This window comes from Anopheles stephensi, chromosome 2 (genome assembly GCF_013141755.1).
Source record: "Anopheles stephensi strain Indian chromosome 2, UCI_ANSTEP_V1.0, whole genome shotgun sequence".
NCBI lineage: Eukaryota > Metazoa > Arthropoda > Insecta > Diptera > Culicidae > Anopheles > Anopheles stephensi.
Window position 1 is genome coordinate 9,721,348 of NC_050202.1, and position 24,788 is coordinate 9,746,135.

At 49.8% G+C, this 24,788-nt stretch overlaps 6 protein-coding genes across 7 annotated transcripts; 4 read left to right on the forward strand and 2 right to left on the reverse strand.

Annotated features, from left to right (window-relative positions):
- Positions 1-86: 86 nt before the first annotated feature.
- Positions 87-8,152, forward strand: LOC118503833 (transcription termination factor 2). Of its 2 annotated transcripts, XM_036037540.1 has the most exons (5): positions 87-409; positions 491-544; positions 646-3,794; positions 7,434-7,591; positions 7,691-8,152. In XM_036037540.1, the coding sequence occupies exons 1-5, from the start codon at positions 355-357 to the stop codon at positions 7,833-7,835; spliced, it is 3,561 nt and encodes a 1,186-aa protein (XP_035893433.1). In that variant the 5' UTR covers positions 87-354; the 3' UTR covers positions 7,836-8,152. The 2 variants fall into 2 exon arrangements, with proteins under 2 accessions (XP_035893433.1, XP_035893434.1); XM_036037541.1 differs by lacking the exons at positions 87-409; positions 491-544; positions 646-3,794 and adding exons at positions 4,671-7,041; positions 7,112-7,238.
- On the reverse strand, positions 8,020-12,988 carry LOC118503835 (glutamate receptor ionotropic, delta-1). Its single transcript, XM_036037544.1, has 6 exons — positions 12,855-12,988; positions 12,170-12,626; positions 11,097-11,619; positions 10,425-10,618; positions 9,691-9,992; positions 8,020-9,609 (listed from the first exon to the last, which is right to left on the reverse strand). Exons 2-6 carry the CDS (start codon positions 12,473-12,475, stop codon positions 9,057-9,059), a joined length of 1,878 nt encoding a protein of 625 aa, XP_035893437.1. The 5' UTR covers positions 12,476-12,626; positions 12,855-12,988; the 3' UTR covers positions 8,020-9,056.
- Positions 9,536-16,946, forward strand: LOC118503839. The gene is made up of 5 exons (XM_036037547.1): positions 9,536-9,611; positions 14,815-15,523; positions 15,579-15,907; positions 15,976-16,370; positions 16,436-16,946. The coding sequence occupies exons 2-5, from the start codon at positions 15,239-15,241 to the stop codon at positions 16,837-16,839; spliced, it is 1,413 nt and encodes a 470-aa protein (XP_035893440.1). The 5' UTR covers positions 9,536-9,611; positions 14,815-15,238; the 3' UTR covers positions 16,840-16,946.
- On the reverse strand, positions 16,940-18,435 carry LOC118503840 (epoxide hydrolase 4-like). Its single transcript, XM_036037548.1, has 2 exons — positions 18,059-18,435; positions 16,940-17,994 (listed from the first exon to the last, which is right to left on the reverse strand). The coding sequence occupies exons 1-2, from the start codon at positions 18,230-18,232 to the stop codon at positions 16,981-16,983; spliced, it is 1,188 nt and encodes a 395-aa protein (XP_035893441.1). The 5' UTR covers positions 18,233-18,435; the 3' UTR covers positions 16,940-16,980.
- A 153-nt stretch (positions 18,436-18,588) lies between these two features.
- Positions 18,589-20,710, forward strand: LOC118503836 (apyrase-like). The gene is made up of 6 exons (XM_036037545.1): positions 18,589-18,791; positions 18,864-19,089; positions 19,148-19,348; positions 19,409-19,699; positions 19,773-20,130; positions 20,209-20,710. Exons 1-6 carry the CDS (start codon positions 18,634-18,636, stop codon positions 20,658-20,660), a joined length of 1,686 nt encoding a protein of 561 aa, XP_035893438.1. The 5' UTR covers positions 18,589-18,633; the 3' UTR covers positions 20,661-20,710.
- Positions 20,711-21,666: 956 nt separating this feature from the next.
- Positions 21,667-24,304, forward strand: LOC118503841 (epoxide hydrolase 3-like). Its single transcript, XM_036037549.1, has 5 exons — positions 21,667-22,115; positions 22,180-22,304; positions 22,372-22,484; positions 23,602-23,770; positions 23,842-24,304. The coding sequence occupies exons 1-5, from the start codon at positions 21,864-21,866 to the stop codon at positions 24,248-24,250; spliced, it is 1,068 nt and encodes a 355-aa protein (XP_035893442.1). The 5' UTR covers positions 21,667-21,863; the 3' UTR covers positions 24,251-24,304.
- Positions 24,305-24,788: the final 484 nt, after the last annotated feature.

Below are 24,788 nucleotides of genomic sequence, written 5' to 3' on the forward strand. Positions count from 1 at the left end.
TGAAATGCTTGGCAACTGTCAAACTTGTGACAGCGGTGCCCGTGCTGCGCGGACGAGCTCCTGTCAAAACCGCAATTCGAATCGAATGCACAACGGTTGTTGGCGCTTCTTCCAAACCAAGCACACACGCACTTGTAGTCGGTTTGTTTATGTGTGTCACTGCGAACGCTTTTGTTTCTTGTATATTCTTGTGTAGTGAGTGTTTCTATTGTTTAAAGGCATAAAACATACACGTATGATAGGTTATCTTGAAAACGGACATAGTGGAGCTGAGATTGAACTTTTCTGATTTTCTAAAAAACGGGAGCCACCTGTGTGCTGTGTTGCGTGGAGCGGTGTTGCAAAAGAGACAAGATGTCAGCTAAGAACTTCTTCGTCGATGATTCTGCGGAAGAAGATTCCTTCAGGGGTAAGTGCGTTGGAGGGGTTACTTCTATTGTTGATTTCAACTTTTTGCTATTGCTCTTTTATTTCACTCACCTTACAACAGGTCACCAATCATTCAGTAAGTTCCGGGAAGGTGAATCGATCGTGATCGAAGAAAGTAAGTTTAGCAGGTGCTGTTGTTCGCCGGTGAAGGTGTCAACATCTTTTGGAGGTTAGCAAAACAAACTGCAATATGCATTCTTTCGTTCCCTAACACAGCCGATTCCGAAGCAACGATTGAATCATCGGTTAATAGTGCCAATTCGTCCACCGCCGCTAGTGAAGAGGAAAACCTGGTGCAACAGATGAAGAAACGTCAGAGCAAACGGATGTCCTTGCACCCGCAAGCGGCGGAAAACGAGAGCAGTGATGAAAGCGAGCCGGAAAATCTGGACAGCACCAATCAGGTTGATCTTACCTACGAAGACGATGATGATGATGAGGAGGAGCAGGAGGTAGAACGACGTGCATATTCACCCCTAACTCGCATGAGCATTCATGGTGTGGCGGCCGCTGAAGGCAGCGATGAAGATGACGAGGCAACCGATATTGAAGACGACCGGCGATCAAGGGTTGACGATAGTGAGAGCGATGACGAGCTCATCGGCAAACCGGCACGTAAATCTCGCAAGAAGGTTATCATATCGGATGATGAAAGTGATGCGGGCGAAAAAAAGGAGAATGATTCGTTCGATGCTTCGCTACCGCTGCACAGTTATGATGCGGAAGCTGGGCGTCCGGTGATTGGAAAAGAGAAGGACAACTTATCGTCCTCTTTGCAGCATTATGATGATCAAGACTCGATAAGCACGAAGCTATCGTCGACCCTAAAATCGGAAGAAACGTCCTCTCGCGCACAGAACGACGAGCGTGATCAATCACGCACGTCTTTCCACGCTGATGCTCGCCACTCGATCAGCATGCGCGCATCAATCGGTGAGAAGCTTTCCTCGACGCACATCGGGGAGGACGTCGATGGAAACGCTGACGCGAAAGAGGCAGAGCAACAACCCACCAGTGACTCGAGCAGTGTAAAGTTGGTAGAGAAATCCGAAGAAATACTCACCGTCAGCAGTGGCGATGAAGATGAGGAAGTGTCGTTCCAGGGTGTGGTACACCCGGCTCGACCCTCGGGCACGACGAAACCTCTGCAGCAGAATCTCGTTCAACCGACCATAACGTCGTTTGTGCGCGGTAGCATCCAGCAGCCGGGCCAGCGTGTGTCGCAGAGCGAGTACGACGCAAAGGTACGCCGCATGGCCGATCTGAAAAGTCAGCTGGTGCTGATCGAGAGCGTGATGAAGAACAGTACCAAGCTGCCGGACAAGGGTGCCGGTTTGGTGCGCCGTTTGGCGGAGATAAAGGGACAAATATTCCAGCTGTCCAAGGACATCGAAATGACGCGCGCCACCCCGAGCAAGGGCGCCAAGCGTACGATTCAGCAAAACTTTGACCTACCCCGGCGAAGTGGCGATAATTCGCGTGACACTAGCGGGAATAGCAGCGCCGGCGGCGGTGGTGGTAACAATCGTGGGGAGTTTATATCGTGGGACGCGATCAAGAAAACGACGGATGATATTCAACCGCGGCACACGGGCAAGCAGGGTATCGCTACGTTCGAAAGCCAGAAGCTGCTGACGATGGACCGTTTGGCGACGTTGCACAAATCGATCGAAACGTGCCCGACCGAGGACACGCTAGCCGATCCACCGAAGTTGCTCAAGATCGATCTGATGGATCATCAGCGGCATGCGCTTGCCTGGATGTTGTGGCGCGAAACGCAGAAACCGCGCGGTGGCATTCTTGCGGACGACATGGGTCTCGGAAAGACGCTGAGCATGATCTCGCTCGTGCTGAAATCGGCCGAGCTGGATCCGGACGGTGAGCAGCTGGAGCAGCGCGAAAGCGAAAGCGAGAACGACGATGATCAGGAAAACCAGCAACCAACGAACGGTGGTGGTGGTGGTGGTGGTGGTTGGAAGAGCAAAGGACGAAAGGATTATTATGCGGGCGGAACGCTGATCGTGTGTCCTGCCTCGTTGATGCGCCAGTGGGAAGGTGAGATAACGAATCGCGTCAAGCGCAACAGTTTGTCCGTCTGCGTGCATCATGGAACGCAGCGTGAAGCGAAACCGCGCCATCTGGCGAAGTACGATGTGGTCATCACCACGTACAACATAGTGTCGCGTGAAAGCAAGGCCACGGCGCGCGGTGGAGACGGTGTGTACGGGGTAAACTGGGAGCGTATCATACTGGACGAAGCGCACGTCATCCGCAACCACAAGAGCAACATGTCCGAATCGTGCTGTGGGCTGAAGGGCCGGTACCGTTGGTTGCTTACCGGTACGCCGATCCAGAACAAGGAGATGGACGTGTACGCACTGATGAAGTTCCTGCGCTGTACACCGTTCAACGATCTGGTGCACTGGAAGCGGTGGATCGACAACAAGACGGCCGGTGGAGCGATGCGCTTGAACACGATCATGAAATCGATCATGCTGCGCCGTACGAAGAAGCAGCTGCAGGAGCGAGGCGCCCTAACCAGTCTGCCGACCAAAACGATCGAGGTGATCGAGGTGGAGCTCGAGAAGGACGAAATGAACGTGTACCAGAAGGTGCTCATGTACTCGAAGAATCTGTTCGCTCAGTTCCTGCACCAGCGGGCGGAGAAAGAGCAAGCGGCGAACTACGGGTACGGCCATCGGCCCACCTTTACCCAGCGCAGCGGCGGCGCAAACCACGCGTTCGACAAGGTGCACCAGAAGCTGAAGAGCATGCACGACCGTCACGACGGAACGGAGGTGAAACAGCATCAGATTTTGGTGCTGTTGCTCCGCCTGCGTCAGATTTGCTGCCATCCGGGGCTAATCTACGAGATGCTCACCGACGACGATCAGGGCAATCTGGAGCTGTCCGAAGGGGGCGACGATGCAAGCCGCGACAGTGAGGTCGATCTGCTGGGGCAGCTGAACAAGCTCAAGCTGAACGATGTGCTTGCGGAGCACGAGGCGAAGCTGGCGAACGGTGGCACGGACCGGGAGAACGTTTCGCTAAACCTTTCGGAAGAGTTTAACCAACCGGAAGGGGTGGTAAGGGCGGCCTCGAAGCTAATGCTCAAATCGAACCCGATCTTCCGTACCGATCGGGCGAGTTCAAAGATTGAAAAGACGATGCAGCTGTTGGAGGAGAAAATTTTCCACTCGGACGATAAGGCGATCATTGTGTCGCAGTGGACAAGCATGCTGGACATTTTGGGCTCGCATCTGGAGGCGCGGAACGTGGCGTTCGTGTCGCTGACGGGCAAGGTGCCGGTGAAGCTGCGGAACGATATTGTGCTGGCGTTTAACAAACCATCGGGAAAGGCGAAGGTGAGTGGCAGTTTGAATTTTTGTACTCAAGTTGATTTTAGCAAAACTTTTTGTTGGGGGATATCACTCGAATTTGGAATCCAATTCGAAATTTCTTGGTTTCTGTCCGTTGCCGTTGAGACATGCTACCGTTTTGTACGACAGGGGAACGTTTCGAGTCGAGGTAGAGTATGGAGAGCCTTTGTTAACCTTCAAGAGGCTTCAGTAATGCTACCACACCAGCTGCAGAACTAGCTAGCTCTGTTTGGCGATGCAGACATCTTCTTCTTCTTCTTCCTTGGCAATAGAACCTCGAGAGGTCTCGGCCTACCATTTCTGGTTTTCTGTGACTTAATTTTACCCGTTGCAAAGTAGTCAGCTCTGCGTACGGGGAGGCGGGTCTGGATGGGATTTGAATCCCGGTCCTGGTGTGAAGAGCGGCGCCGTTGTCTGCCCCTACCGAACTGCAGACATCTTGGTGGTTGCCAAAGCCGGAAGGATATGCTGGTTAGGGGACGTGATGAGGATGCGGCACTCATGCCCTACCAGGAAGGTGCTCGACCATGAGGCGTAGAGGAGCACAGCCAGCTCGTTGGCCGGATCAAGTGGAGATCGCATGCAACCGGGGGTGACGACTTGCAACCATGGACCGTGTTTTCGGAAGCGGAATAATCGAGGGAACATTGCTCTACATATTTATTTGTGATAAATTAATAGAATTTTGCAATTTCACTTCTTCAATGCTTGCTTCGCGGCTTGACATGGAACCCCTCTGAAAATGCAGTAAACAAACTCAAACGATGCTCACCTGTTGAACGGGGATCAAATCTCCCATAGCAACGTTTATATGTGTGTGTGTGTGTGTTGCATGGTAACGGTCTCCCCTGTTTACATGCTATCAATATTCCTGAAGGATGTGGAGGTTAAAAGTGAGACGTTTGCAGTGCTAAATAATCAGTTCACGTGAGTGAATGTGTTTCTTAAGATAGAGAGCAAAAATGTCGAACCGTACGTTTAACTTGCTCTGGACCGGGGCACAAAAAGATCTCGAAAAGCTTGCGGTGAACGATTTCGAATATCAAGCGATCGAAGCGCAGCACGATCGAAGCGAAATCCAGGGTCAAGTGTTTGAACTATACCTTCGGTATCTGGTGATTTCGAACCGGCTGGAAGAGATTTACGACCAAATCGTGCAGCCACAGAAGCGCATACTGATCCGCAAGCTGCTGGACAACTGTCTCGGCCGAATGCTGGAGCTAAAGCACGATCTGGTCATCATCGACATGACGGAGTTCAGCTACAACGATACGATCGTGGAGAAGCTGGGCCTTACACCGCTCACCATGGAGGTGAACGTTCCGCGCTACTTTCGACGCGAACGGGAAGAGCAGCTCAACGAACGGAAAAAGTTTATGGACGATATACTGAAGAAAATCGGTGCCCTCGATGAGGAGGTCGTGGAGGAGGAGCTGAGCGAGCTGGAAGCTATTCGGATCATTCAAACGCACGAACGTGCCCGCCAGGGCCGGCTCCGAGCTCAGTTTATGAAGGAGCTGAAAATACTGAAGGAAAAGGGCAAACCGGACAGTAGCCGCGATAAGTCGACGACCGGGCTGAATGCGGCGATGAAAATCCAAAAGGTGTGGCGTGGGTACGCCACCCGCCGGCAGACGCGCCGGAAGAAGATGGAAGAGATGATACTGATCGGTATGGTGCCGGCACCGGTCACATCTGCCCGGACGGCAGTGGACGAGCTGGAAGATTTGAAGCAATTTCGCTACAAGCAGCAGAAAACGTTCCAGGACGATTACGAACGGTCATTGGTGCGTGTGAAGGAGGAGATAAGTGTGAAGCAAGGGGCCGCCATGACGGAGGACATTGCCGACGAGATTCGCACATGGTTTAAGGAGTATCAGAAGCGCACCGGACGGTTGCCGGACTTCCCGTCGGAGGAGGCCGGAGGCTCGAGACATCTGCTAAGCCGCCAGGGCACGGAGAGTGAGATGAGCCGTTCGTCGGTTTTGTCGTCGAGGGAATCGAAGCTGAAGGGAAGCGGCAAGGAGAAGCTAGCGCAGAAGAAGCCGGGAGAATTGTCGCTAGAGGAGGGCCTGGATAAAGCGTTCAAACCGATGCAATCTTCCTTTCTGCCGGAGATTAAGAGTGGCATAGAGGAGTACACAGAGGTTTGGAAGGGGAAGGACGAATCTCAGAACCTGCGCCAGACGTACTACGACGATATGATCTACGAGGAGAAGTACGCCGACGTGGAAGCGGAACTGCGCAGAATTGTGGATGAGATTATGCGCCAGGAGCTGGAGCTGCTGCAGATTGCGCTCGAGCGCGATCGTGGTGGCAAGAAGCTGAAGAAAAGTAGCAAGAAGGCACGGCGCAGCGGTAAGAAGGGGAAGAAAAAGAAGGATAAAGATCTAACGCCCGACCGAACGACCGAGTCCCTGTTCGAGGAGCTGGTCACGAATGGAATCATCAAGAAGTATCCGGAAACACCGATAAAGGCGTACGTTGGAGACTTAAGTTACGCCGCTCGCAGTGCGCTCAACCCATCTCCCGGTGATGTCCGGCAGTTGATCAAGCAGTACTGCATCCTGCCGCTCGGTTCCGAGACGATACGCAACTTTGGACCGTGCATCAAGTCGCTGCTTATCGCCGGACCGAAGGGATCGGGCAAAACGTCGCTGGTGCACGCGATCTGTACCGAAACGGGCTCGGTACTGTTCGACATCAGCCCGCCCAACATTGTGGGCAAATATCCGGGCAAGTCGGGACTTATTATGCTGATGCATCTGATCTCGAAAGTGTCCCGACTGTTGCAACCGTCCGTCATTTACTTTGGCGATGCGGAGAAACCGTTCATGAAAAAAATTCCCAAAACGGATCGTACGGATCCGAAGCGGCTGAAGAAGGATCTACCGAAGCTGGTGAAGAACATACAGCCCGAGGACCGGATCATGCTGATCGGCACATCGGACTGTCCGTGGGAGGCCGACATGAAGCTGATGGTGCAGACGTACCAGCGGTTCGTCTACATACCGCGCCCCGACTATGGAGCGCTGTCGTACGCGTGGAAGGAACTGCTCAGCCATTACAGTGGCGTACATCGTCAGTTCGATACGGGTGCGATGGCAAAAATATCGGACGGCTACACGATCGGGTCGGTGGTGCGATGCATCCGGGAGGTGATTACCTGCAAGCGGATGCTACAGCTGAGGGTGCATCCGTTGACGCACTTGGAGCTGATAAATGCGCTGAGGTGAGGTCGAGAAATGACGGCAGATCATCTCAAACAAACAAAACAATCAATCGATTTAAACGTTTTGCAGTGCCCTCGAGCCGGTCTATAAGGAGGAAGAGGAAGCGTTCCTTTACTGGTGGTGCAAAACGCCGCTCGGCAGGCGTCGCTCGAAGCAGATGGAGAAGGACCACGAAGCGATGATGGAGATGGAAAATGTTCCCAAAAAGAAGAAATAGATTTTAAGCAGTGATTGGTTTGCCATTTGAAAGTTTGTCTGAAGCAATAAAGACTCTGTGGTTCGATTACTTTAAGGTGTTTCATTTTGTACAAATAAAAATACTTTACATCGATCCTTGCTTGCATGGATTAACTCATATTTTCTGGTTTTTTGTTTTACCCCAAACCCACAGATCATGCTGCTTTCGCTGACGGCCGGCGGTGTCGGTTTGAATCTCGTCGGTGCGAACCATCTGTTCCTGCTCGATCCACACTGGAACCCGCAGCTCGAAGCACAAGCCCAGGATCGTATTTATCGCGTCGGTCAAACGAAATCAGTTTACATTTGGAAGTAAGTGCCACTAACCCTTTTTAAGTATCTGCTCCATCAACGCTAACGAGGCTGCTTTGGGCGGGTGATTATTTTTTGTTTGTTTTGCTTTTCCTCTAGATTTATGTGCACGGAAACGGTGGAGCAAAAAATTCACGCCCTGCAGCAGCATAAGCTCAGCATTGCGGACGCCGCCCTGACCGGTACGGTCAACAAGGGCAGCAAGCTTACGATGGACGATTTGAAATCGCTGTTCGGACTGTAGGCCCTTTATGCGCGCGCGCGAGCACCTCGAATGCCAGCTCCTGTGATATTTTGAGCCCTGCATTGAGGAACCGATCACATCCTGGATGGGTAACAACAAGCCGTGTGGATCTGCGTCGTTCGTAGGTTTACACCAAGCTGAAGTACAACAGGCGGAGGGGACAAAAAGCACGGAACGAAACGTATTTTTGATAGAAGGACAATCGAATGAAAATGAACTTTATTGTGAGACTTACTTTTTTTTAAATCAATAACACATAACACTTCTTTAGTGGTAGAGTACAAATAGAAGATAGGCAAAAAGGTTTTTAAATTTAATTTTTCTCGTTTTTTTTTGGTGAATATTTTTGGTATAGGATCATATAATACTGCCTTTCTGGTGTGCGTATGTGTGTGCATGGTTGTGTGGAAAAGGGAGTAAAGATCGAAAGAAATGAAGAGTTGTTCATCAACGTCTAGCAATACATTATGCATTATTCCTTCACCGTCACTTTCCGCACCGTTTCTATTATATTCTCTCACCTCATCCAAAATCTACTCATTCGTTGGTTGTATATATGTGTAATGTTTAATTTTGTTTAATATAATCAATTTCAAACATGCTTAAAGGTATTGAATGTCATTCTGATGCATAGTGTGTTGTACTCCGGAGCAAATGCTAACCATTCTCAGATAAACTGTTTGCACTACGACCCCAACCCAAATAAGATTTTTTTTTTGTATTTTTGGTATCCTTTTTGATACATATGCAAGAGGTTGATGCAGCTTGGGGATATAGATATAAGATATTCGTTGTACCTTTTTGTAACAAACTGCTGTGCCACTTCAAAATATGCAAACCAATATTGCGATTGCGAACACACGGTGCCGGAAAACCTTCGCTAGTTTTCTGCTGTTTTGCCATCGTTTGCTGGTGCGCTTTTTTCACACGAAGGTGCGTAATGTGATGTAAATGGGTAAGTGTCTTGTTTATATTATTTAGGTAAAATTGTGTTTAAAGAAACTTGGGGAAAGTACAGGCGGAATATTGCACATTGCATCACTTGTGGTTCAGAAGTTAATCAAGGAATTTTCAAAAAAATAAGCTTCAGAACCCCCCCACACACACACACGCACACGCATACATTCACCCGCTTAAGTAAAGAATTTAAAACGAAATGCAATAATAATAATACTTTCTGGCACAACTCCCTCCGCGAAGGCGCCTTTCAAAGGACAACGCTCAATTGGCATACGTGTAGTGAAAGATGGCCGCCGACGGGGCACGCATCGGTATCAACCGCGAGCCCAGTCCATTCTTCTCCCGCACCACCATATAATCCCGCCCGTTAATCATCTGCCTGTTGCCGGTACCGCCGTTGCCAACGTGGCTGCCGTCATCGAACAGCTTCCCGGTCCGTTCGCTTCCCAGCACACCGAGCTGATGGCGGCTAAAGATTTCGGCGTACGGTGGCGGTGGTGAATCACCGGCCGCAAACTGTTTGCCCAGATAGGAGATGCGCTCGGTGGGGAACTTTTTGGACGGTTGCTGCAGCTGCTGCTGCTGTAGTTGATCGTGCAGCTTGCGCTGGTTCAGATAGCGGAAACCGAGCTCGGTGACGAACACTACGATCGAGGTGACGAACCCGGTCACCATGACGAAGTACGTCATGACGAGATCGCGGTTCTTTAGCTGACGCTCGGTGCCGCCCAGGTTCTGGGGACAGATTTCGGCCTTCGGGAGGCGATCGTGCAGCTTGTACTTGACGATGCCACCCTCCACCATTTTAAGCAACCTGTAGGTTTTGTTGTTTTGTTTTTGTTTGTAAGTAAATATATTCAATTTTCAAGCAGAAATCAAGCTCAAGGGTACATACTCCGGATCGAAGATACGATTCCATTCGGTGGTGAGTGGATAGCCGAAGGCACGGTTCCGCTTCAGGAACGGCGTGGTGGCAGTGGCGTACGGACAGTGCAACCGTTCGATAAGCGTGTTGATCTTGCGCCTTACCAGATAGTCCGCGTAGATCATGTGGTCGATGGCGGGCCGGTCACGGACGAACACGTAGTTCTGTTTGGCCACCTTGTCCGCCAGCGTGTCACTGTCATTTACGTTGGTGGTGAAGTCCACCAGCCGCTTGTCGACCAGCACGCTCAGGGCGTTCAATGTTTCGTCGCGCTGCACACCGGAAGCGGAAGGAGCATGAAAGAGACCCAATCGGAGGTATCAATAAATCTGTTGTTCTAATGAGCCTGAATCGTTTAGTGCGCCACCCAGTGATTTGTTTTCACACCTGTCCAATAACTGACGGCTTGGAGGACCATTAACTAGTAATGGTCGGTGTAGAGAGGTAATTTCGGTCATTAATCAAAACGTAATTTTAGGTAGCATTGGGCCACCAGTTCTTGGAGTTCGTGTGGGTTATTTCCGTGATAGGTTTACTCTTCCATACATAATTGAGTACTTAAGCGTAACCCCTCAAGTCAGTCCCACGCTAGCACGCCGTTCTAGGGGGGGGACCAATTAAAGATCGAAAGCGTAGACACGTCTTGTGACGATGGCTATCGATATGACTTCCTCGCTGCCTGAATACTTGACGAAGCTACTTACATTTTTGATGGCGTACTCTACGGCACTGCCCCGGATCGTTACGAACTGTTTCTCCTTCCGCCGCACGTCCTCCGCGTTGTTGATGGGGAGCGTAAACTTGGACAGCGTTAGGAAGGCGGTCAGATTGGCCGTGTAGAACGATGTAAGGATCGTGATGAATATCCACCAGCTTGCGAACAGAATGCGGGTAGAATCTGTACGAGAAAGCAGGGACAATTGGGGTTTAAAATAGACCGCTATCCCCTTTCGATCAGTGCGAGGTGTAGGTCGTTGAGTGATTCCTTCGCTTTACAACGGTGTTGACACGTCCATAATTTAAAATGACCCTTGCGCGTGCTTGTGCCACCCCTCCCGAGTACGATCGACATCAGTGTTGGCAAAATCATAAAATAATCATGCGAGTGAAGCTCGCACAACGGACAACGGATTGTCTTCTGCAAATCTTCATTACCGGTCAAGCATACTGTAATTGGCTTGCGGTCGGTAACCACTGTTTACAGTTTATAATATTGATGGTGTTTTCCCTGAAATTGCGACCTTTGGAAGGGGCACAATCGATACAAATCAATCGTATCAAAGAGAAGTCGTCGTTGGATGGGGCGTGGAAGGTCTTGTCCTTCTTCTGGAGCAAAAGCGCCATATTGCCTGTTGCTGCCCGCCACAAGCACTTACCTCCGGTGGGGGATAGGGTGCTGCCCTGCTTCATCAGCGCACCGTACACGAACCAGACGCAGTGTGGTAAGCTGTAGATGACCTGCTCCTTGTCCTTGGTGAGCCGGTGGCGTAGTATCAGCAAACCGTAGATGATCGGACCGACCGCTAGCAGGGAGAGCAGAATCAATATCCAAACGTCCCGATTGAACGGTGCGAGTAGACCGGATCCGCTGGCCGACTCCATCGGCCGCACCATGATCATGATCCATTCGCCCTCGTCTAGCCCGGTCGAGTAGCGGATGTGCTGCCGGGCGTCGGCCAGTATCGGTAGAAAGGCGACCGCGATATCGGCCGATCCGTTCGATAGGAGCTGCAGCACGCTGCCGGCCATGTCGTTCGACGAGCCGACAATGTTTTGCTCCGGCATGACCAGCTCGTACGTGAAGTTGAACTTTTCCATCAGAAATTCGAGCAGATCGAAGGCAACACCGGCACCGACGTACGTGCCGTTGATTTTGACCGTGTAGCTGAGGGGCCAGTCCTGTTTGTGGTGGAGAGGAGAGACTCATAGTCTGTTACATTGGTGGGGATGAGACGACATTTTCAATCTTGAACAAGGTCTGAGGCTCAGAAAAAATTTAGGAGCTCATATTTCTGAGTCGATGGAGTCTAATCAATGGAGTTGGAGTTTGTGATGAGTTTGTCCTTATGGGGAGGACTAAATATACAGCTAAAGTTAACTTAAGATCAGGAAATCTAGAAGGACCTCCGTGGAGTTTTTAGTGCCAAAAAGATAGAGAAGAGGATTCTCGATTCGGTGGTTCACTGATTGACCTGGAGTGGTTCGAGCTTAGTCCAGGAGCAAGCAAGGTCTTTGAGTGCATAAGCATCAAGGATACAGTCCTTCTAGATTATTCCGCCTATCCTCTTTTACCACAGGCAATAAAATGCCATCACTGACTTCTTCTTATCCAGGGTAACTATCTGCCACGCCATGCCAGTCACATAGTTGGTTGATTAGAGTTCCACAAGGCCAGATGGATTTGATTCCAATTCCACCACGCCAGCGAAACTCACACTTGCACACTAACCTGAAGTGTAGTGACACGCAATGTTGTACCGGCCAGCCTCTGGCGCAGTTCCTGCAGTTCGCGTTCCTTCACCTCCGCACTGGCACCCATCTCGAGATGGTAGTACTCCGCCGTCTCATTACCATCTCCTTCGACCGGCACAATGCCCTGAGCGTTGGCCACCGGACGAGACACAGCCGCCACCAGCAGCACCAAGATCACTGGGACCGTCGGCGTAATGCCAACGATCCAGCACCGATGACCCGTCCCCGCCACATGCCTTCGTTCGCAACAGTCCACTCTGCTTTTCAGTTTAATGAAACGCATCGTAACGTGTCGGCACAGTTGTATGGCACATGTTTTTTTCACCGGGTCAGCTCCGTATTGCCGGGATCGGGGTGCAGCTTTACGTACAGCACGGTCAACAAGCGCCAAGCGAACGCGACCGAAGGAAACAAACGCAACACGGTGAAATGGGCTAGAAAAAGGAGATTGAGTCTAAGCAGTGGAAAAAAGAGGATGACAAAGAAAGAAAACGGATCGACGGTAGGGAACAACAGGGCTACGATGCGAGATCTTCTTCAAAACGGAACCGGAAGCAACGAAAAAGGGGGAACCGAGCAACAAACTCAACTCAAAACGGGACACAAAAATAAAAACGAAAACTTCTCGCCCGAGCTGTGTTCAATGCGCGCGCGACGACGACCCCACTAGCTGGACGGTTCGGTTGATTCTGGCTGGTATGTGACACACTAGTCCTGGAAAGCTAAAACAGCCCAGCACTTTCCAGGACTGTTGGGCGACGGACTGGGCGTGTGAGTTTGGCGTGTTCGCACTCGTCGAAAGTCACCGATTGACTGTTTGCTAGCGACGCGATGTCGTATCGCATGCGATCGGATTGACTGACAAAAAAAGGGGCAGGAAAATCAGGGTCAGGAAGGAGATGTACCGGACCCACCCACCCTTGTTGTGCCTTTGTTGTTTGTCCACCTGTGAGGTCCACCGGCCAGTCGGCGGCTTTGATTGGGAAGAATAATTTCATAATAATTTTATTTATTGAACCATTTCGATCGCACCTGTTCCGACCTGCGGCGGTCGTAGGGCGCGAGCCGTTGGCATCGTGTCCTGATTCGAGATCCACTGCCATGATACGCAACATTATATCGATCCGATGGGTTCCCCACGACCATCTCGAGTGTAAGTTCATGCGGGACGTTAATTTTATAATTTTCCGTACACTTGGACTCCTCTTGAAAGTAATTTCGATTATTGCTAGTTCTCGGGCAGGCCCCTTCATCAAGGTCAGCTAATGATTCCATCAGTGTCGAGAAGGAACGGAGCAAGAGGGGGGCGGGGGGTAAGCAAAAAGCCCGACTGCACCTTCTCTGATGACAGCACACCCGATCTTATCGGAACGCATTCTGATGGAATATGGTGTATTGATTCCGGGACTCCGGTGGTCTCTAGTCCCTCTAGTCCTTCCTCTTTTGTTTTTTAATGTAATGCATTTAGATTTGCTTTGGATGATGCATTATTTGTTACGATATAAATTGCACGCAGCCATCGATACGGAGCAGGAAATTACGCCTCAGAGGTCAGAGGTTCCCTACCTTGACGCCCTACAGACAATGTCACGTGTTAGGGATCAACCATCATTATCTGCATGCAACCCGATGTAGGCTGATGGATGATGGCCGGATGCACCGGACAGCATTGGTGGGGAGCAATAATCGTCCAGAGTGATGCGACGACACACAGGAATACGAAACAAACCGTGTGTCACATTTTATGAAGCCAATAATTGCATTACTGTTTTACATCTCGCCTATTTGTTTATGCGTGATTGCTAGCATTTATTGGATCATAATGACTCATACGAATTGATGATAGATGGTACATTGAGTTGATGAGTTTCACTTGCTTGTTTAATTTGTTTGCACTGTTATTAGTTCCTGCTTGCTAAGCTACTTATCTGAATCATGTCGACCGGAAATTACTGCGCCTCTTCTACCCTTGTGGATGACCTAAATTGACTTGACGAGGTAGGTTGTCCGGTGTCCTTCTTATGACATGATAAGTCTGCTGGAACTGCGATGCAAGGTAGGGAGGATCTTTGCCTCATAGCCAAGAGCAGAGTCCTAGTTCTAAACCTACGTTTCCTATGGTTACCTCGATGATCATTCTTTATTTTTATTTATTAATTAATGATTACGGTCAGACGCCGTATTGTCAAAATAGGTTGAATTTTGGACGACTTCGAAGACATGAGCACTAGTGTTACTAGTGCCGCCTCCATTGCTAAGGCCTTCAACTTTTAAAACTTTCTCTACATGGGTACGTCCACCAAGACCTGATTCTTTGGCAAGCATTTGCTTCGGTAGAGAGGCCAAGGTGTCTATGCCCAGATTATATGCAGGATAGTTCGCAATGATTCCATACAGGGTCTCAGAACACTTCTTGGGAGGTTGCAGTGGAGTGGAGACGAACTTATTACCCTGACCAGAGTAAAGAGGGAGATAGATCCTGATCCTTGAGTCCGAGAGCTTATGCAACCTTCGAGGAAAGTTCAGACTTTCCTTCTTAGCTTATTGTATTCATACTAACATTCCAGAATGCTGTAATCATATTAAATGAAATAATAGCATGATTTGGCATTATTTTTACAGCAAAAACGACTGAAAGAATACCCCAACACTTCGTGAAGGAAGTCCGCTGAACACGAGCCTACGAAACAGAACCGTTTTGCTTCTGTGTTTAGTTCAAGGACAAAACGTGCACACTGTTTACGGTGTTTATTTACCCGACCCGTCCCGAAAGTGGTGCAAGAAGTCAGGAAAAAAGGGGAGAAAAAAAGGACAATAGCAACAAAAAAAAACCCTATACAAATCAATTCCATTTTTTCTCCCCGCCTGCCACGATTGTTCCAACACTAACGGGCTGCAACACATTCCCATGGTAACAAGCAAACGGTTGTTTAGTTGGTGTTTAGAGGCCCCCGTGTCGTCTTAGTCCTTACAGAATGTTCCAGGTTAGGTAGGCGACTCGAGCTGCAGTTTGGTGCGTCCTTTGTTTCGGAAAAGTTTGGCCAGCATGCCCGAAGAACAGATCCCTTTGGATGAGTACCAGCGTCCAGCGTCCTCACACTCATCGGCACCGCGATCTCGACAGCCGTCGGTGGGTGAGCTACAGGAAAATGGACCTCCCGATGGTGGTGGTGGTGGTGGCGGCCATTTTGTCGCTATAAGAAACATGCTGAACGCTACGCGTAATCGTCCGGTGGCCCGTATTGCACCGCTGGAACCATCGTTTGTTCCTGCCCCGCAACGATACTTTCCGATCGTAATACCCGCCGAGCCAACCATTGAGGAACTGCTGGTAAGCAGCTTATTACGGAGTATTGTGAGCGATTAGCTAAATGCTTCACTTCCAGCGACAAGCAGCCGGAACACAGGATCTAGCGACGGTGCACGAGATTAAGCTGAAAGTTATCTCGCACATGACAAGTTTGCAGCGAATACCGTGCTTCATTCCGCAGCTACGTTCGCTCATACTGGAAGGAAGCATCGTGATGACCTTGCGAGACCTGGGATGTGATATGACTTTCCTGCGCTACCTGAACGTGTCCCGCTGCAGCTTGAAGCATCTGGACGGAACAACAGGACTTGAATCGCTCGAGGAACTGGTCGCGGACTACAATCTCATTGAGGAGGTTGGACCGTGCTCGAATTTGATCAACATCAAGAAAATTAGTCTCAAAGGGTAAGAGCCTGAAGGATGGCGCCACTTGGAGGATTAGAATAACATTTTCTTTCCCGTCTCCTTCCCAGCAACCGGATAACCGATTTGGGGAGTGTTACCTTTCTGGCGCTGTGCGAAAAGCTGGAGGTGTTAGATCTGAGGGAAAACTTTGTCTCAGAAGATCCTTCCTTTTGGCACGTGCTGCGGACGAACATACCACAGCTGCGATGCCTCAACGAGACACAGTTCCGCGAGGTGACAAGCGACGAAACGGACCTTTCCAGCTCGGACTATCGTTCGTCCAGTTCCGGTAGTATTGAGGATGTTCAGCGAGGCCGATGGGATGGTCCCGTGGCTTCGGCGATCGGTAGGGAACGTGCCGCTTCAACCAACGATACAGTCGCAATGCGTCGTCCCATAACGGCTACGGTGGAAAGGCGTGTCACAGTGGAGCTACTCGACCAGCAGCGTCCTTCCACTGCGGGTAGGATTCGAAGTGTGAGGTGTCCAGTATCCAAAACCCTCTAATGCCGTTCATTCTCCCCACAGATCCGCTTAAGATAAAAGCTCAACTTACTTCCGGCGAACCCGTTGTGGGAAGTGTCATCACCAAGGCACGCCGACGACGCCGGCAACGGACCGCCTGGGGTGAATCTACATCCTGCTCGAGTGTGAGCAGTTCGGACTCGTCCTTCTCGAAAGATTTCCCCGACCGTTTGCCACAGAAAGCGGTCGACCTTGAGCTCGGTGTGATCGGCGTGCCGGGTCAGGGTGAAGCGTCATCACGTGCAACGCAGCGCAGACCGCCCGAACCGACCACCGGAACGGACGATGATCCGCAGAACTTGCTGCGTGCGGCACGCTTGTGGCGTCAGCGATCGCTGCAAACGCGTGAAACTATTCGCGAGCAGGAGCAGATGCTAATTTTGCGGCAACTGCACGATGAGGAGTGAAGTTCGCCGATGGAGTGAAGTTTTATTTTTTGGTAGAAGCGTTGTTTGACCAATAGAAGCGTTGTTCAGTAGAAGAAGCACGGAATAAAGCACCTGTTGAGTACGTCCATTTTGTTGTATTTTTCGACCGTGTCGAGCGCTTCAAGAACTAATCGGAACTCTCGTTTTAGTGAAGATATGTCTATGCTCTTGGCCGTCACAATTTTCGGCACACTCAGCATGGTGCGGTTCCGTTTTGCTGTGCTCCCTCCCGTAACAGTTGTCACAAACTTCCTTCACGAGTATTTGCCTGTCCGGTGCATCAACAGCCGAACGTTTGGGTGGTTTCGAGTGGGCTCTAACAAATTCGGATATACATTTGTTCACGGTTTTAGGATTATCTTGATGCATAAACTGACCGACTCGAGGAACGAAGCGTGTCTCCAGCGGATGGTAAATGCGCAACAGTAAGGGGACAAATTCCTCGGGATCTACAGAGCAGAAGCTCTCGCCAAACAGAAACAGTCCCGGTGTGTTGGACGCTTTGCGTACCCGAAATTCGTATTCCTCCAGGAAAAAGTCGACAAAGTTTTCTCGAAAAGCTGTCAACGCTCTCTCGAGTGCGGCCGGTTGGCCGAACGTGTACTTGTACGCTTCGAGATCTTGCGGTTTGGAATTCGCACCGAGAAGATCGTCAAACAACGCGTAGTCACCAGCGCGTGCTAGATGCGTTTGGAAATTACCTTCACAAGAGAGCAATCCAGCTTTAAGTAATGCTCCCAGTGGAATAGCGCCACGCTCGTACAGCTGCTGTAGAACGGCTTCGGAAGGTGCACCGAGCATCACGTACTTGGACACCTTCTGCGGGTACTGGTTCACGATATGCCAGCCAAGTATGGCTCCAGCACCGTTACCCACCAGAACGCAATCCGATTTCCCGAGCGCGTGTATCAGTGAGCAGATGATGCGTGCCAGATTGTTAACTTTGTAGGTGATGCTGTAGACGGGTGGTTCTGAGCGACCGAAGCCGGGCAGATCGAGCGCCACCGTCCAGAAGTCCTGAGAAAACTCGTGCATCTGATAGCGCCAGCTGTACCAGAAATCGGGCAAACCGTGTAGGAACAGCATCAACGGTTTGCTACTCGAACCTTTCTCCACGTAGTGTAGCTTAATGTCCTGTTGGGCATAGATTTACTGATCACATAGAGAACACTGAGACTCACCAAGAAGACACACTCACGTGAATTTTGATGTACCGATGTGTACCCCATTTGCTGCTGGTAAGTGTATCGGGTGGGTTGGGTCGCGGTGTAGGTATCCAGTAAGACACGCTCAGCCAACCGAGCATCCGGAGCAAAAACTTCCACCCAACGAGCACCAAACGCCTCAGGCAGCCGATCACTAATTGATCCATTACGGAGTGATACCGGCCGGTAGGCCAGACTCGCTGGATTTATATCCAAACCATGGCGTGGTAATGGTTGAATCGGTTCCAAGAAACGTTCCCTTTCGTTTTGTGTGCGCCAAGAGTTAATTCGATGCACTGATCGACTGTCGCACGCGAGAGAATCGCGTTCACACACCCGCGACCAGCTGGCACTGTTTGTCGACTAATTGATTATGGAATAATTGTAGCCGCCGGTGGAGTGGGAGGTAGTTCTGGCCTGGATTATTTACCACCGGTAAACAAAGTTTTCCACATTTGTTTTCCCCGATCGTGCGCCGGCTGTTTGTGGTGGAGCAGGCAGGTTAGTATATAAGCTGTTCACACCGCACCATGGAGAGGGTAATAATCAACACCGGCGCCACAAAGTAATGGGGAAAGCTTTGCTGATCAGTGTGACGACCGCAGTGGTGTGGGCTTTGGTAGCGACGCTACAGTGTCATGCGACGGATAACTTGCCAAGCAATCTCGGTAGGCTGAACGAGCTGTTTCCACTCACGATCATTCATATGAACGATCTTCATGCAAGGTAATTGTGAGAGACGATCAGTCAAAGTGGCAGGGTACTTTAGCGCTAATAGTGACGATGGCTTCACACCAGATTTGCGGAAACTTCCGAGAGATCGTCCAAGTGTAAGGAAAGCGGGGCTGACAGCTGCATTGCCGGTATAGCGCGCGTTTTTCACACCGTACAAAAGCTAAGAAAGAAGCATCCGAACCCAGTCTTCTTCAATGTCGGCGATAACTACCAGGGAACGATCTGGTACAACTATCACCGTTGGCGAGTGGTGGCACGATTCATGAAGCTGTTACATCCAGATGCGATGGTAAGCTGGCTAACGATCGTGAATCGATTTTCCTGTAATGCCCGCCATGTTTCAATAGACGCTCGGAAACCATGAGTTCGATGATGGGCTGCAAGGGTTACGACCCTACCTGATGGCTCTTGCGGAGGAAAAGATTCCAACATTAGCGTCGAACCTTATCCGTTCGAAAGATCCTTTCCCGGACCTGCCACGCACGGTGATCCTGGAGCGGGATGGACGTTCGATAGGCATTATTGGGGTGACAGCTGATAACACTCACGTGAGTTTTCGGATATCTGTAGCTGTCAGTAAATGGCTTCAAAAGCTCTCCCCTTCATAGGAACTCTCCAAAACGGAAAGCATCACATTTGCCGATTCCGTCGCCACGGTGCGCAACGAATCGCAAGCCCTGAAGCAACGGGGTGTGAACATCATACTGGTACTGTCACACTGTGGGCTGGAGGTTGATAAACGGATTGCGCAGGAGGCGGGCGATCATGTGGACGTGATCGTCGGAGGACATTCACATTCGTTTCTTTTCCCGCACGGTTCCAGCCCGGTGCCGCACAGCAAGTTGGACAACATTCTGGGCGATTATCCAGTAGTTGTGGAGAATAAGAATGGACGTAAGGTACTGGGTCAACACCAGATGGGACTCGCTCCAAAGATTCCAACATACTAATACGTTACAACTAACTCTTTAGATACTGATTGTGCAAGCTTACGCCTACGGTAAGTACGTAGGCCGTTTGACGGTTTATTTCAATCGGGACGGAGAAGTGAAACACTGGGATGGATTCCCGGTGTACCAATCGAACCGAGTACCGCAGAGTCGTTGGGCGTTAAAAGTTCTGGAACCGTACCGCAAGCAGGTGGAATCTTACGGAGCAACCAAAATTGCCGAAACGACGGTCGATCTTGTGCAGGACACCTGTCGTCTAAGGGAGTGTAACTTGGGCAGCTTGGTGGCGGATGCGATTGCCGATTACTACACCAACGAAACGTTCCACCCGGTAGCGGTTATTAATGCCGGCAACTTCCGTGCTCCAATACCTAGAGGATGTAAGTATTTGCAGGGTTGTGAAACCTTTCAAACGGCCATTTGAAATATTTCCTTGGTATTTCCTTGGTGGTTGACAGTTATTACCAACGAGGAAGCAATCGGTGCGAGCCCATTCTCGAACACGGTCGATCTAGTGACGCTACGCGGCGATGCACTGTGGAACATCATCGAGCACTCGATCGTGTGGGACAGCGTGAAGCGGATGAACGTTGCCCAAGTGTCCGGATTGCGAGTCGTGGCAGATCTCGATCGAGCACCGTACAATCGGGTGCTCTCGATCGAGGTGCGCAACCTGGCCGACGGTACCAAGTACGAGCCGTTAAGCAAAAAGGCAACTTACAAGCTCGTGACACTGTCGTTCATTGCCACCGGGAAGGATGGGTTCCGTTGGGCATTGGAGCGACTGGACCGAAAGATTGGACCACTCGATTCGGATGTGTTTATAGCGTATCTGAAGAAGCTGAAGGTGGTGAATGAAAACAAACTCAAGGGTGGCAGAATGATTGTAAACGGAACGATCAAAACATAAGGATAGAGAAAAATATACAGCAAATGGCATGCATTTATGCCTTCCAAAGCTAGTTCTGATTATTGGCAGGTCAACGTGTATAAGCGCTGGTGATATTGGCGATTGCAGCACTATAAAGAACACACACCGGCTGTACAAACATTTAGATTCAACATTTGCTCAGAAATCTCTTTCTGTTGCTAGATAGCCCCGCAGCGAGTTTCTCAATTATGTTAATATTTATTTTCTTACTCCCGTTGGGAAGCTGGAGGAAACGATCAATGTCAATATCTCTTGTTGATCGCAGCTCCTTCAAAGCTTTCTAGCTTACATCCAATCAATTTTTTTGAACCACAAAGGCAATTCTATCCGCATGCGCTGGCTAATTTTGCTTTTTCAGCTATATTTTGCCCTTTTTTTCCCAGTCCATAGCTGCAATCGATCAGCTCACTTCGCTACGATCGCGATCGAGATGTACCGTTGCGGGCATCTCTAACGTGAGGTCACGATATTACAATCATGCTTACCGTCATGAGTATGATGCTGCTGACCGCGAGCACCATAATTATCTTCCCGCGGAAGCATTGCGGCTGGAGATGACGCGGAGTTGTAATGTCGTTTGTGCCCGGGGAACAAAGAGTGACGGCGTGAATCTGCCTCCCATTAACCACAGTACAGCAATTGATAAAAAGTACGTTTGTGGTGTATGTGACTGTGAGTGGAAGCGTACAGTGACGAACAACATTCATTACACACTTTCATTTTAAATTGATATTAATAAGGTGAAAGAATTTTGGGAATGATATTAAAACGATAAGTATTAGAACCAGTTTTTGGTAGGCAATTTTTAACTAAAAATAAAATTAAATTTCTTATACTTTCAATAGTAAATTAAAATAAATGTAATAAAGCAGTAGTCCAAGCCGAAGAGGAATCTATGCTTTAAAAATTTATTTTAAATAATTATAAGCGATTTTAAGTAAACTGTGTACCACAACAGCTGCACCCCACTGTACATTGCTATTTTACTTCACTGCGCGTACACTCCCCACGGGTACACGCGGTCGACCAACCTAAGCTTATCGCACGGTCGTCGCGCAAACTCCACTCCGGCAGCCGGTGGAGAAGCGCGTCGCTATCGATCGTGACACCGTCAGTGCGTCGTCGAGGTCCGCCGTGTACACCTCACACACCAGGAGCAGCAGTTCGCGCTTGCGCGAGCGAATGATACGCGGGACCCATCCCAACGGGGGAAAACAAAACCTCACCATGGTCCAATACTACATCCGGGAATCGATCCAGTTCGCGGTGTCGTACGCGCTCTGTCTGTTCTACAGTTTGCGCGTGCTGTTCGGCATTCTGGTGCTGTTCGTGACGAAGCCGTACACTAGATTTTGGGTCCGCAAGGAACGTCAGGTTGCGCCCGACTGCTTGAAGAACCACGAGTACGGTGTGGACAAGTATCAGAATGCGAACGTAAGTGAGGGTGATCTTGGAGAGTAGTGCAGTAATCCGGTGTAACGTGTGCTGTACTTTGCAGGGCATCCGGATACATTACGTGGAAAATGGGGATCGTTCGAAGCCGCTCATGGTGTTCGTGCACGGGTTCCCCGAGTTTTGGTACTCGTGGCGCTATCAGCTGAAGGAGTTCTCCAAGGATTACTGGTAAGAGCGTGTGATCCAGTTTGTGAGATACATTTCCTAATGCTGGCTTTTCTCAACAATTTTCCAGGGTTGTGGCGTTGGATATGCGTGGCTACGGTGAAACCGAAAAGCCTGAGTACCGGTATGCCTACCGAATCGACAACATGACCGAGGACATACGGTGCCTGGTGCGAGCATTAGGTAAGCGTGTGTGTGTGTGTGTGTGTGTGTACAGCCTGCCGGTAGCCGGCAATAGGCGCTAAGTGATTGACGATACCTGTACAAAGTTCACGCCGGTAATGCATGACAGGCGTGCTATGAGTGATTTCAGACCTAAGGAAGAAATCGAGATAAGCGGCGAGCATCGTAGATAATAACGCGCCCAGCCGCTTCCGCTGATCATTGCTGGGTTGCTTCCACCCCACTTTTATGCTGATTGGCTGAGATCTTGCGTTGTGAAATACGGCGTCGTGACTGTTGTTGCTATTGGGTGACAAATGGATCGCGGTGCGCAGTCAGCGATTGGACCGATCGGGAAGAGTTTGTTTACGTTGCGTACGTCCGCAGCGGTGACATTGGGGAAGACGAATTATGCAACTGTCAACAGTGATGATGTTCATTTATTGCTTTTTCTTCCCCCATTGCTATTATTTGGAAACCGGCATTCGTTTTTGGGGTCTCGGTAACACCGCAAAGGTGTGACAATTTGGAAGGTTTTTGTTTACATTCCACACGCACGCATGTTTAGCAAAAGGCGGTTAAAAGAGACACAACAATTGGGAAGGCAAACTTGTGGTCAGCAAGAGTACAAACATTACAACATTACCCCGAGCAGCTAATGATTCATCTCAAACCAGAAAAGGGGTTTTAAACTGCGTAACCCATTTTTATTCGTTCAACGAGATAAAATTGATAGATTTAACCTTCACCTTCACGTATTTGAATGCCGAACCGATTTAGCTACGCGGTGGATGCATTGCAGTGCGTCAGGCACTGTAAGCGATAAGGTTGATGGATGAGTGATGGTTCCTTGGGTTAACTATCGATTAACTTAGTCTCCCCAACCCACCGTGGACGGAAGTTTTATCGGCACAAAGTTTGTCACCAAGGTCGTCAGACATTGCTTTAGGTATGAGCAACGATCTTAGCCGATCTTCAAAACAGTACTGATGCAGACAGCCGCTCGTGACGTGAGCTGCACCTGCGGGTATGCGTCTGACAGTTCTAGGTCAACTGTATCGTAAAATCGTTTTATAGTTACAAGATCGATCAGGGTCTTTTAAAAACCCGTTAACGATATTCCTTCCAATGCTCTTAGGACGCCAAAAGTTTACTCTCGTTGCACACGACTGGGGTGCAGTGATTGGATGGCACTTTATAACGAAGCACATGGACATGATCGAGCGGTACATCATGATGGATGCTCCGTCCCAGAAGGTAGCTCGTAAGCTTTTCTCCACCAGCAAAGAACAGTTCAAAATGTCTTGGTAAGTGTTGACACCGCCCAGACATCAGTTCAGTGTACTATAATCCAATCCAATCCTCTATCCATTTCTAGGTACATCTTCTTCTACCAAATGCCCTGGCTACCGGAGTTCTTCGTACGCATGATGGACTTCCACATCTTCAAGGTGATCTTCAAAGAGCACGGCGGTCCGGAGGTGGTCGAAGCGTTCAAGTACACCTTCTCCAAACCGAACGGTATGACGTACCCGATCAACTACTACCGTGAGAATTTCCGATTCTTCACGAGAAAGCTAACACCGCCCAAACCGAGCACGTATGCGCCGGGGCTGTATCTTCTCGGCGAGAATGACCTTTACATCTCGAAGGAAACGGGACCGCTGATGCAGCAAGAGTTTGAAAATCTGGAGTTCCGAATTGTGCCCGGTGTGGACCATTTCCTGCAGCAGCACAAACCGGACGTGGTTAACCAGTACATGCGCGAGTTCCTGTCCAAGAAGTAGTGTAAGAGCTGTTTTCTAATGCTTTTTTGGAATGAGTTTTGTTATAAAAATATTAAAAAAACCTTTATAACTGAAACATTTTCTTCACTGGTCAGACATTTTTTTCCCTCTCGCTTTTCAATCTCCTTATTGGGTTCTTTTAACCATTACTGCCACCGGCGTTCCTGCCGGCCAATGCTAATGCGCACATACACACGCGCGCACATTCGCACACGTTTTGCCGCAGTGTGAAAATGATTCAACACGGCGGCAGCGTGGGTGAGTTGGCATAAAGTTCACACGGTTTGGCACGAAAAACCAAGAAAATCCTGGCCAAATGGATCTCTGCTCGCTCGCACCGCCTTGTGCTCCGAGAGTTCGCTTCCTCCCGGCGCAACCATGCAAAACGTACATGTACATGTACGAAGCGGCAAACTTGTGGCTGTTTGAACGATTGAGCGTGTCGCGGTCACGTCCTGCGATTGACGTCATCAGCCGAAGTTGACGTCATAAGGACGAGAGAACGCGTCTCAGCGTTCTGCATGCTGCATCTCTGATG